The sequence below is a fragment of the Octopus bimaculoides genome, chromosome 1, assembly GCF_046866305.1.
Source record: "Octopus bimaculoides isolate indiv1 chromosome 1, ASM4686630v1, whole genome shotgun sequence".
Lineage (NCBI taxonomy): Eukaryota > Metazoa > Mollusca > Cephalopoda > Octopoda > Octopodidae > Octopus > Octopus bimaculoides.
In genome coordinates this window covers 80,355,487-80,368,835 of record NC_142928.1, presented here as the reverse complement: position 1 = coordinate 80,368,835, position 13,349 = coordinate 80,355,487, and the positions used below count along the sequence as shown (strand labels likewise).

The 13,349-nt window shown below is 36.9% G+C and overlaps 1 protein-coding gene across 1 annotated transcript in view; it reads right to left on the bottom strand.

Moving 5' to 3' along the window:
• The window catches only part of LOC106877083 (uncharacterized), a 20,081-nt gene extending 14,567 nt beyond the window's left edge, over positions 1-5,514 (bottom strand). Inside the window, exon 1 of the mRNA XM_014925869.3 lies at positions 4,945-5,514. Within this exon, the coding sequence (XP_014781355.1) occupies positions 4,945-5,029 (85 nt within the window). The 5' untranslated portion in view covers positions 5,030-5,514. The remainder of the gene's footprint in view (positions 1-4,944) is intronic.
• Between the last annotated feature and the right edge of the window lie 7,835 nt (positions 5,515-13,349).

The window sequence follows — 13,349 nt, the reverse complement described above, 5'->3', positions numbered from 1 at the left end:
ATACCAATGTAAAACACACAGAGAACAATGCATAGATATGTATATGCAGGTGTATGTGTGTGTGTGGGTGTGTGTGTGTGCAAATATTGATATTTGACAACTTTGCTTGTCACCATTTTACATTACTTAGTGCTTTGAAGCCAAGCGGAATAAAAATCCCTTACTTGAAAGATAAGGGTTGAAGACTGGAAAAGCATCCAACCATAATATACTGCATCAAGTAAATCCCTGTCTGACCATACTAGCATGGAATATCCATCCATCCAATTATTTTCTCTGCCCACTATGAGTATATACCAATACAAAAAAACACACGCACACACACACACTCACACACACACACTCACATACACACGCAAGCATGAGCACATGCATGCATGCATCCATGCACATGCATACACATACATACATACATGCATGCATGCATACATATATATATATATATATATATATATATATATATATATATATATATATATATATATACACACTCACACACGTACACACACATACACAAACAATACATAGATATGTATATTATGTGCTTGTGTGTGTGTGTGTGTGTGTGTGTGTGTGAGAGGCCATGAGGGAGGATAGAGTCCTCAAGCTTTTTCTCCATGGGGTCCTATCAGAAGCAACTATCTTTAGACTTTCCAGTGAGATCCCAAATGTAACCAATTGAGACGATGGATATTATCCAACCATCTCAACTTGGTCTGCCTCTATGTCTCCTGGTGGTTGACTCAGCTTGAAGAATCTGTCTTCGCAATTCTTTTCTACAGCATTCTAATCACATGTCTATAGTACCAGAAGCATGGTTTGAATAACAGGCATTAAATGAACAATTGAAATATATATCAAAGAATAAATATTTATTCTTCTTATAGACTGATAGGTTGTAATCTATTGCTTAGCATTTAATGCTCAGAATACTAAACCAATTGGCACTGGAATATTTCTGATAACAGGTCTGATAATAGGTCTACATGACCAGGTGTGACCTGGATTTAAACAGCAACATTTGGTAAACAATCACTTCAACTAGTTTTTACTTGAGAATAAGCAATGATAATACTAACCTGGATGTAAACAACATTTGGTAAACAAGCTGTTCAATATGTTTTCCTCATCAGTCAACAATGGTAGGGCTGACCTAGCTCTGCAGTACAATAACATCATTTAAGCAAGTCATGCAATGTATTTTTCCTTGTGAATTAGCAATGACCTGTAAATTCATTTCTGTTTCTACAAGTGACTAGTATAATATTTCTAGTAAGTTTTAATAATGTCTGTTGTAGTTTGGAGCAAAAACAAAGACAAAAACATCAATTATTCATTTACAGTTTTATGTATTCGTTTTCTTTTTGTCATTGGACTACAGCCATGCAAGGGCAGGCCCTTGAAGGATTTATTGAACAAATTGACCCCAGTACTTATTTGTTTAAGTTTGGAACTTAATCTATCGATATCTTATGGTTGTCAAACAGTGGGGAGGTAAATACAAATGCATAGACATACATATGTACACATACATACATATATATATATATATATATATACCATAAGGCATTCTAGCCAATGCTCTAATGATTCTGCCAAATTGATGCCTTCCATCATCACCATCATCACAATTGATGTCAGTTTTATGTCCAGTTTTGTTTTTGTCGTTGTTTAGCCCAAGATCAGCCTCATTAAGCAGACCTATGATGAAATTTGGTCTAGCGATAGCTATCCAGTCATTTTAGATAGAGTTATGAAGGATTATATTATCCAATAAGACCTACCTTTATTTATGGTGACTGTGTGCAACTTGAAGGAAACTTGGCTGTTATTTCGAGCAAATTAAGTGACCATAGAGAGGCTTCCCTGTTAGCTTATATTTTATTGATTATCATGTATCTTTTATCTTTTACTTGTTTCAGTCAGTCATTAGACTGTGGCCATGCTGGGGCACCACCTTGAAGAATTTTAGTTGAATGAATTGACTCTAGGGCTTATTCTGTTTTCTAAGTCTGGTACTTACTCTGTCAGTCTTAGTTATGGGAGTGTACACTCACCAACACCAGCTGTCATGCAGTGATGAAGAACAAACACAGACGTAGAGACACACATATGTATACACACATATGTATACACACACACACACACACACACACACACACACACACACGCAAACATATATACAACAGGCTTCTTTCAGTTTCCATCTACCAAATCCACTCACAAAGCTTTGGTTGGCTCAAGGCTATAGTAGAAGAGCCTTTCACAAAGTGCCATGCAATGACACTGAAACTGGAACCATGTAGTTAGAACTCTCCTTCTTGAGATTAGTTGAACTGGTATGGAATAGCTCAATATAGCATATTGTATTTTTATGGTTTGTTGTTGCTTAGTCCCAGATCAACCTTGAATGACCAAAAGCATTCCAATCTTTTTAAAATGATTAAAGATTTTTCACAAAATGTATCTGAGATATTTAATCTTTGTTAGTTGTTGTTGTTTCTTAACACCATGTCAACTCTGAACTAGTAAATATAGGATCGACCAAGATCATTTCAATCTTATCAGTCTATAGTCCCCAGTAATTCCTTGTATTATTTAAGATGACAGGCTGCATTATGAGGGAGATTTGGTTGGTATTTCTTGCAGGCTGATGTACAATATAGAGCTCCCTCATTGACCCGCTTAATGATCAGTAATATATATATATTCATTTGCTAAAATAATTTGACTTCAAGAAATTTTGAAGTTTCTACCTTATAGATAGCAGTTATAAACATGTTCAGTATATATACTTGATCATTGTAACTGCTTATTATGAACTGAAAGGGGTTGAAGGAATTGCAGAGAGAAACATTCAACATAACCACGGTTTAGTAAAAACCAAACAATACGATTAATATGCTTTACATTCTATGTTTCCTGGCATAACGTATCTTGTATTAGGTTATTCAATGTACCCTTCTCTTTTAGGACAGTATTGTGTGGTTTTGAAGAAGATACGACTGTTACTTCTAAGTGAGGTTGGCTACTACTTCTGTGTTTTGTAGGCTGGGAATCTTATAGCTGGATGACTTTTGGCTATTTAAAAGCAAAATCTATACATTAATTTGTTTCATTATTGAATTAATTAAATATATAATGACCGTATACATTAGTGTTATAAATAGTCAGTTGCTTGGTGACCTTTAATGATCACATGTAACAAGTGATAGGTCACCATTATTACTGACATAAAGGGATGAGAAGAATGCAGTTGTGGCATTTGTGCTTTCCTATGAGAATTAACCAAGTAAGTTAAGTTTCTACGACTAGGAATCAAACTGCGTTGCAGACTCAATTCACCTCAAAACATAATTCTTGAATTACAGTTGAAGTGCTATTTCACTTCAGTTATAACACTGGTGTCTTGACAAGCAAATATAAAAATGGAATGTGTGTGTGTGAACGCGTGCCCATGTGTGTGTGAGCGTGTACCCATGTGCGTGTATGTGCATGCCCATGGGTGTGTGTGTATATGCATGTTTGTGTGCATGTGTGAGTGTGTTGTCTTTTATATCAGGTTACTTTGAGTGCTTGTGGTAAAATGTAATCCAGTACAACCTGTTATGTGGTTAAGTTGTTGGTGACAAAACTGGAAACTCTACAAGACTTGCCTGGTGAGGAGGGTTGTTAAAAAAACCAACTGGACAAAAATAAGATCTTTCCAAGGGACACAATAACCAAGCATAGGGCCAACTACTATTTAGCAACAGTCATTCTATGCCCTCAGTGATGCATGTGAAGGCACGTGGCTTAGTGGTTAGGGTGTTGGACTCATGATTGTAAGATTGTGGTTTTGATTCTTGGTCCCAGTGACACATTGTGTCCTTGAGTAAAACATTTCATTTCACATTACTCTGGTCCACTCAGCTGGCAAAGATGAGTAAACCTGCAATGGATTGGTGTCTTGTCCAGGTGGGGAATTCATGAGCCATGGAAACCACTAAACCAGCCCCTATGATTTGGCACGATTCAAGAAAGAAACTTTACTTTTACTTTTTTTACTCAGTAGTGCATAGGGACATAGAAATACACATGATGACGAATGTGCATGCTATAAGACCACTTTGAGTGTAATGGACTCTTAATTACTGTTTGAGAGTAATTATCCCTTAATCTAAAGCAGTGGTTCTCAACCATTTTCTGCCTGTAGATCGTGTAATAGTTATGATAGTTGTCATAGAGACTTTCTTCCGCCAGTGCACTGTACGGCCAGACCTAGTGACATAGGGTTCACTACAATAGCCTCACACCAGTCTGTGTGTCGAAGACAAATCAGACGACACAGAAAAATGATTGTAGTGAAAGAACTGAAAAAAAACGGTTGGTCCTAAAGCTGGCACAAAAATCGCCATTTAAGAGAAACTGCATGAACAGAATCACGTTGGGCTGCATGAACAGGATCACGTCGGGGTCACCAGTTTGTAATAGTTATGATAGTTGTCATAGAGACTTTCTTTGGCCAGTGCACTGTACGGCCAGACCTAGTGACATAGGGTTCACTACAACCGTTTTGATTTCTGTTGGAGACACAAAGGGTGAAATAATAATAATAATAATAATAATAATAATAATAATAATAATAATAATAACAATAATAATAATTATGAACTTATTGTATACAGTGCTCAGATAAACTACAGCTTGTTGTAAAAGGGCAAAAGAGGGGATGGAAATGGCAATAAGTCAAGTTGAGAAAGACAATGATGACAACCAAAAGTGGATGCAAAATACACCAGAATAAAACAATTACTGATAAAAATATGTGAGCAGTAAAAGAGCCATGAAGAAGAAAGGATGCATAGGCATGTCACAAGTAGTGTTGGCAAACTGAAGTATGAGTTACTCAGGTTTTGTAGATTTACATGACCAGGAGAATTAGATGAAACAGAGAATACTTACTGTTTGTAAATACAAGGAGAGTTATCCACACAATAGACATAGCTGTTTTATTAGGAATTAGGCACTTGACTTCAGTTGGTCTCATTCTTAATTCCTTACATCTGATGTTGGCTGTGGAACATTGTTTTCCTTTTTCTTGGTTTCTTTCCTTCTTCCTTTCTATATATTTTTGCTTGCTTTTTTTTTTCTTTCCTTTTATTTATCTATTCATTAATATTTCTTCTTTTCAAGTTTTCTTTTTTCTCTTTCTGTTTTAGCTATGTTTGTTTCAGTCAAGTTCCTCCTCAACCTTCGAATTCACTGCTAGATTCCTGGTAGATTTCTTTCTTTTATAGATAGTTCTCCTGTGTGTGAGCGTGTGTGTGTATGTGTGTGTGTATGTGTGTGTGTATGTGTGTGTGTATGTGTGTGTGTGTGTGTGTGTGCATGCGCATGTGTGTGTGTGTGTTTGCATGTGCATGTGTGTGTGTGTGTGTGCACATTCATGCGTGCAAGTGTGTGTGTCCTTCTCTTCCTCTTTTTAGTTTAGAGTAAATTTTGACCAGCCATCTTCTTGGTAGCAAGGTTGTGCAGGAAAGGATCATGTTTTAATTATTGTCCTTTAAATGTTAAGACAGTCTTACAGATTTATATAGTCGAGATCGTTCGTAGCCTATGAATGAAGGATATGTATGTATGTATGTATGTATGTATGTATGTATGTATGTATGTATGTATGTATGTATGTATGCATGTGTGTGTATATGTATGAATATATGTATGTAAGTGTGAGTGTGAATGTATGTATGTATATATGTATGCATGCATGTATGTAATGTATGCATGTATGTTTGTAATGCATGCAAGTATGTATGTGTGTGTGTGTGTGTGTGTATGTTTGCATGCATGTTTGCATGCATGTATGTATGTATGTATGTATGTATGTATGTAATGTATATATGCTTACCAGCCACATAGTTCTGGGTTTAATCTCACTGCATGGCACCTTGGGCAAGTGTCTTCTACTATAGCCTCGGGTCAACCAAAGCCTTGTGAGTGGATTTGGTAGACAGAAACTAAAAAAAGCCTGTATATATGTGTGTGTGTGTGTGTGAATATGTTTGTGTGTCTGTGTTTACCCCCCCCCCCCCGACATCTCTTGTCAACTGATGTGTGTTTACATCCCTGTAACTTAGCACTTTGACAAAAGAGACCGAAAGAATAAGTACTAGGCTTACAAAGAATAAGCCCTGGGGTTGATTTGCTCAACTAACGGAGGTGCTCCAGCATGGCCACAGTCAAATGACTGAAACAAGAAAAGAATAAAAGAATAGAAAAATGTATCTATGTATGTATGTATGTAATGTATGCATGTATGTATACATATATGTATGTAATGTAGGCATGTATATTTGTATGTATGTATGTAACATATGCATGTATGTGTGTATGTATGTATGCATCATGTATGTATGTATGTAATGTATGTATATATGTATCTATGTAGGTATATGTGTATATGTATGGTGCATCTGTGACAATGTTTCTAAGTATGTGTGAATGCTTATCTGTGACTATCCATGCATATATACATGCATGTCTATGTTTGTGTATATGGATACATGAGGGTATGTGTAAGTATGACTTTATATGCATATATACACAAGCTTGTAAGAGAGAGAGAGAGAGAGAGAGAGTGTGTGTGTGTAAATGAATTTATGAATTTGCCTGTGTATACAAGCATAAAAGTCAGTGTGTGTGTGTGAATATATGTTGAAGTATTTACATATATATGTATAAAACAATATATAAATGTAGGCAATTAGGATGCTGTTGCCTAGCCCCAGGTCATCCCTGATTGAGTAGACCTATTATCTTCCCATCTTTTTTTTCAGACATCATGTCCCTAATATTACATTAGATGTAGTCTTAGGTATAATCTTTTATAAAACAGTTAATGTGAATTAAGAAAACTTGGCTGCTATTTGTAGTCTGTTGAGAAACCACATAGAGGTTTACTTGCAAGGCTCCTTTGTTGGCTCGAGATAATTGGGTGAACGGAATGATGGTTGCTAAACATCCATTTTCAAAGTGTAGCTATTACAGTTACCAGTCTTGTCATACCAGATTATTAAAGCACAACTTTCATCTAAATTCCCTGTCATCCATTTCCTTTCATTGATGCTATAATTTCTTTCCCTTCTTAAACCTTCAACTCCAGATGGAGTTATGGGAGTAGTCATGGCATATGTCTTAAGCCTTTTTAACCTGACATCTCATCCTCTCTAGGTCTAGTCATAGTTGATTTCTTCTCAAGAAAAATAAATAAATGTATACGAGGAGCATAACTTCTTTATTCTCTGTCATTTTTCATTCAAATTGTGCATGTTGGTTGAGTGTCTGTTCCTATATACGAAGGTATTACTCAATAAAGTTTTCATTGCAAATAATTTATTTACACCATCATCAAACCTAACTCTCAAATCTTTTTTGCAAAAGTTTAGATGTACACTGTTGTATCCACTTCTTCACTGCCAGTTTCACCGCATCTGTTGTCAATTCATTATTCCAAAAGACTGTACTTCATTTGACAAAACATCTGGAAGTCAGTGTTTCCAGATCTGGACTGTACAGTAGACGGAGGACCACTGGCCATCCCATTTTACCAATTGCCTGAAGTGTGAGATCACATATTGTAATGGTGTATGTGGGTCCTTTTCAGATTCTTGTTTGGTCCCTTCTTTTAAATGGTTTAAACTTTTTTTAGTGTCACAATGTACTGCTCTCTGTTCAGGGTACAGCCATGTTCCAGAAAATCAAGGAGAATGACACCCTTGTCAACGTGCCCAAACAGTCACTGACTTTCTGTGCTAATTGCTGCTCTTGAACATCTTAGGTCTTGGAGAAGAAGTGTGATGCAATTCTATGGAATGAAACCTTCATTTCCAGATCATCCCCTGCTACCAGAATAAAACAAAATGTGTCTTCATTGACTATAGGCAGTTCCAGTAAATCAGAGCAGACTTCCACTCCTCTCTTCAGGTATCAACTATCAATTTCAATCCCAAAATCCTTCATCAACTTGTGTAATGTATTGTAACCACAGTTCAGTTGTGCATATCTATTTATTCGCTTAAGGTACATGTTAATGGTTGAAGTTGATGGACTCCCACTGTGTGGTTTATCTTCAATGATAGTTTCCTCTTTTTTAAACTTCATCTATTTTTGCACATTAATTTTGACAATGATGCCATCTGTAAACAACCTGTAAGTTTCTGCAGATCTAAGACAGCTTGCAGTCTTCCTTTGTCAATAACTTAGTTGAGAGCATGTTGCTTCTGCTTAGAACCTATTATTTGCCTACAATGGAGAACAGGAAAAAGAGCTAATCTAGTGTCACAAGAGGTATTTGCATGAGGCTGAGTGTTAATGATTTAACAACACCATGCGAACATTTAATGGTAACTTTTATTTCATTGTACAAGTAATATTCAGATTGGTCATGAATTATAAAGTTCCACAACAGATTAGCATAATAGAAGGAATAATTCTGTAGCATTCATAAATAATGGATTACAAAAGCTCTGTATTTAAGCTTGTTAAGACAGGAGAAAATATACATGCTGGGTTCGATTTGTAAAACTATAGCAGCATGTTTGCAAAACATTAGCTACTGTCCACAAGGCTGAGTAGTAGTCATAAGAATGACTGTTTAAAAGCAACAAATGACTGAATCAGCCAGTCTCTGCACAAATAAGGTTGATAAGAGTGGAGATACCATTTCACCCATTCATCTATGACACTCTGCAAAGTTGGTGCTCAAACTGAGCTTATTCATAACCTATGAACTGAGACATTCAGAAAGATCTAGAATGATGTATCATGTGAAGTCAGTTGGCTGATTGGTCAGTAACTCAACCTCTCATGTGAACAAGGTTGTACTATGTTGTGACTAAAACTTCACAATCTGATGATTCAGTTTAAAGTCTTGCTACACAAGCAACATGTGCAATTTGAATAACCTATGTCAGCTAGTAAAAAATTTTTTTTAAAGTATCTCCATTTTTACATTATTTTCAACACAACCCTTGTAGATAAGAGAGAAAGTAAAAGAGTGAGAAGAGGAATAATTAAATTCAGTACTGGATTGATTCTTTATTTATTGTCCCTGAAAAGGTGAAACGCAAAGCTTGAATGGATTTGAACACAAAGAAGAGAGCCAGAAGGAATACTGCCAATTAACCTCATTAACTATAAAATTAAGCATGGGACTGGGGTGGGCCAGAAGTATAGGGTTAGTGATAGTATGCAAATGGCTGAGATCTTAGTATAAACTTAGCAAAGACAAAAGTGTTAATTAATAGGAAAGAAGACAGGACCCTGGTACCCTCAAGGAATTGGCCTTGCTCAATATGCAGAAAAGGAGCAGGTATAAACTACCTATACTGCACTCAATGTAATCTATGGACACACAAGAGATGTGGCTGAATCATAGGTAGACTATCAGAGAACATAAGCTTCATATGTGATAGATGCTCTAGAACAATACTTTCCATAAACACATCAGAAATAGAACCCCTTGGATGTCTTGATGGCTCACTGTAAGTAGTTGATAGTTTTTGCTACCTGAAAGATGTCATCAGCAAGGGAGATGTTTGTTCTGAAGGTATAGTAGCCAGAGTAAGAATGGGCTAGAAAAAGTTCAGGGAGCTACTACTGCTTGCAACAAAGGTCTTCTTTCACTAAGTGAAAGGCAGATTGTATGATGCTTGTGAAGCATGGTAGTGAGACATGGGCTTTGAATACAGAAGACTTCAGAAGATGGAAGGAAATGAAGTGAACATGCTCTGTTGAATATTCAGTCTAAGTATGCATGAATGACATCGTATAAATGTGCTGAGATTTTTCTCTGGACATAAGAGGAATTAGATGTAGTGTGCAAGAAAGAAGACTGCACTGGTAAGGACACTTAATGTGTAAGGATGAGGACAGCGGTATAAAGAAATGTCAATCACTAACTGTAGCTGGAGCCTTGGATGAAGAAGACCCAGGAAGACATGGGAAGAAGTGGTAAAAACTGACAACAACTCTGACAAAGGATGACCAGGATATCTGGCGATACGAGGTTCTTATGAAAACTAAGTCATCAAGGCAAAAGTGATTTCTGGAAGCACTGCATGGGTATATATTGTATACGTGTGCATATGTGTGTGTATTTCTCTATTCCCGAGCATTAAACTAATACATCCTTTTGTTGTTTACACCACCTGTCCTCGTCTGTTGTTGTTTTTTTTCGTAAATTCTCCCATATATATATATATATGTTGTGTGTGTATGTTAATATATATATATATATATATATATATATATATATATATATATATATATATATATGTAATGAGGGAGTCACCAGTTATAACTATGATACTTAACATCAAACTGCATCAGAGAAATGAATGAAGAACAATATTAATTGTTTATTAAGATGGCCTTTTATCTTGTTGATGATTATGATGATACAGTATAAAAAAATATAACTTTGTCAAGTTGTTTGTGTACACAAGTTATTTGTAGACCTGCAGTCCATTCTGCATGATTGTTGGGGGTTCATCTTTGTGATGACTAGGGAGAGAGAGAGCAAGAGGGAAAGAGAGTAAGTCAAGTTATGTAGGGAGGGTAATAGATCTACTTTCGCTTGTTGATCAGCATACTGAAAGAGTTTCTCTTTGATCAGAGACAGATGACTCAGAGTGAAAGAAAGCTATTTGGCTTCAAGTTCTTTGTAACTAAATCAGGGCGAGCAAAAACAAAGGATTTACTTCTCTCTACTCAGCCTTGACTAATGACTACCTTGAGAAAGATAAAAATGTCAGCTTATTCTTATAAACTTCTTAGCGTAACAGGCTATATATATATATAATATATATAAATACATCAATCAATCCCCTCCTCATATTGTTGTTGTTGACACTCCGTCGCTTACGACATCGAGGGTTCCAGTTGATCCGATCAACGGAACAGCCTGCTCGTGAAATTAACGTGCAAGTGGCTGAGCACTCCACAGACACGTGTACCCTCAACATAGTTCTCGGGGATATTCAGCGTCACAGTGTGACAAAGCTGACCCTTTGAATTACAGGCAAGAGAAAGTTGTGGTGAAAGAGTACAGCAGGGTTCGCCACCATCCCCTGCTGGAGCCTCGTGGAGCTTTAGGTTTTTTTGCTCAATAAACACTCACAACGCCCGGTCTGGGAATTGAAACCACGAGTCAGCTGCCCTAACCACTGGGCCATTGCACCTCCACCCTCTTCATATAACCATCCTACTTTCTACATTACCCCTACTGCAGCTCCTCCCCCACTTTTCTCTTACTATCTGGAACCATCTCACTTGTTAGCCATTGTTCGTCTATTAATTTTGTTCTCCACACCTACATGTCACAGTAGCCATCCCATCCCTTCTCCGTGGGCCACCAAATTCTCTCTCTTCATTCACTATGCTTTTCTCTCTCCTCTGCTCCTGCAGCCTTCTCAAACACACAGTGGGGGGGGGGCCAATGTAATTGAGTTACCCCTTCCCATGAAATTGCTGCTCTTATGCCAAGATTTGAAACAAATATTAATGTTCATTGACAAATAATATTTATCAATTACTTAGGAGTGGCTGTGGTAAGTAGCTTGCTTACCAACCACATGGTCCCAGGTTCAGTTCCAGTGCGTGGCATCTTGGGCAAGTGTCTTCTACTATAGCCTCGGGCCGACCAAAGCCTTGTGAGTGGATTTGGTAGACGGAAACTGAAAGAAGCCCGTCGTATATATATATATATATATATATATATATATATGTATGTGTATGTGTTTGTGTTTGTCCCCCCAACATCGCTTGACAACCGATGCTGGTGTGTTTATGTCCCAGTAACCTAGCGGTTCGGCAAAAGAGACCGATAGAATAAGTACTAGGCTTCTAAAGAATAAGTCCTGGGGTCGATTTGCTCGACTAAAGGCGGTGCTCCAGCATGGCCACAGTCAAAAGACTGAAACATGTAAAAGAGTAATTCCGAGAGTTACATGGATATTTAGTCAGTGCGTAAAATAAAAAAATAAAAAATACGAGTGGTCTCCCTTAAATTATTTTCATGCCCACTTTGCTGCACCTCTACAGGCCAGTCCTGATCCAGCGAACCTACTATCAAAGTCTTCCACCATGACCATTCATCCTATTTGGAAACAAAATCTAGGTGTCTATCTATTCTTCCCTTTTAAAGGGTTTAATTTGAGTACTACTTCTAGTACTCAAAAGACCACGTAGATGCCCCAACTGAAGATAATGCGACAAATTTGTTTTGGTATATATAAATTGAATATGCTCCAAATATATTTTACTCGTAGTTATATTTTCGACTCAGAATGGGTGAAAAGTAAAGTCGATCTGAATTTAGAGTCAAAAAGGCAGTAACTAAATACTGTAATGTATTTTGCCTGATATTATTAGGAACTTTTCTGTAGTATGCGTATTAGTAAGTACCTAAACAAATGCTTCAATGCTCATACGAATACTATCTTCGGTAGAGATGGACTATATGTAATCTGAACCTTCCCCCCCCCCCCTTATTTATTAATTTTTTTTTTACGGAATCCCACGTTTTAGGCTATGGAGATTCCGATTCTGAAAAAAAAATTTTTGAAAAATTTCAATTCCTCCCCCCCACCAAGCAGGCTATTTACATGCTAGAAATAACAGCCAAATCTCACAAAACTAGTGTTAGGGTTAGGGTTAGGGTCAGGGTCAGGGTTAGGGTTAGGGTCAGGGTTAGGGTTAGGGTTTGAGTTAGGGTTAAGTTTACCCTGTGGATCTATATAAAAACCGGAGGGGGGATCGAAATTTTGAAATTGAGATTTTTGAAATTTTTTTTTCCAGAATCGGATTCTCCATGGTCTGAAACATAGGATTCCGTAAAAAAAAAACAAAATTTAAAAGTGGGGGTATACCCAGATTACATATACTCCATCTCCACCCTATCTTCCTAAAAAATTTTCATGCAAAAGTTTATAGAAATGCTTTGTCGTATTTGGTTGTGGCCATTTCTGTGTTCAAATCCAGTTGAGGTCGACTTTGCCTGCGATGGATATGGGCGAGTTCTAGTGTTCAGTTTCTCAGCTTCCGTCTCATAGATCTTAGCGTAACTTTAGTTCTGAACACCCGTTTCTATCACTGGATTTTGCCTTTCAGAGACTTTCTACGTGTTAGAAATCAGTATTGATTAGTAACAATATAGTATGATGTTTGAAAAAATATTTAAAAAAAAAATTAGTTTTCCTACGCTAATCGATGTACATGTAGTAGCAGTGTACTTGTAATAGTTACCATGGCAGCCAATAGTGTTTTGCATGCCTTTTATTTTTGATTGAATAAGCAAAAGTCTCATG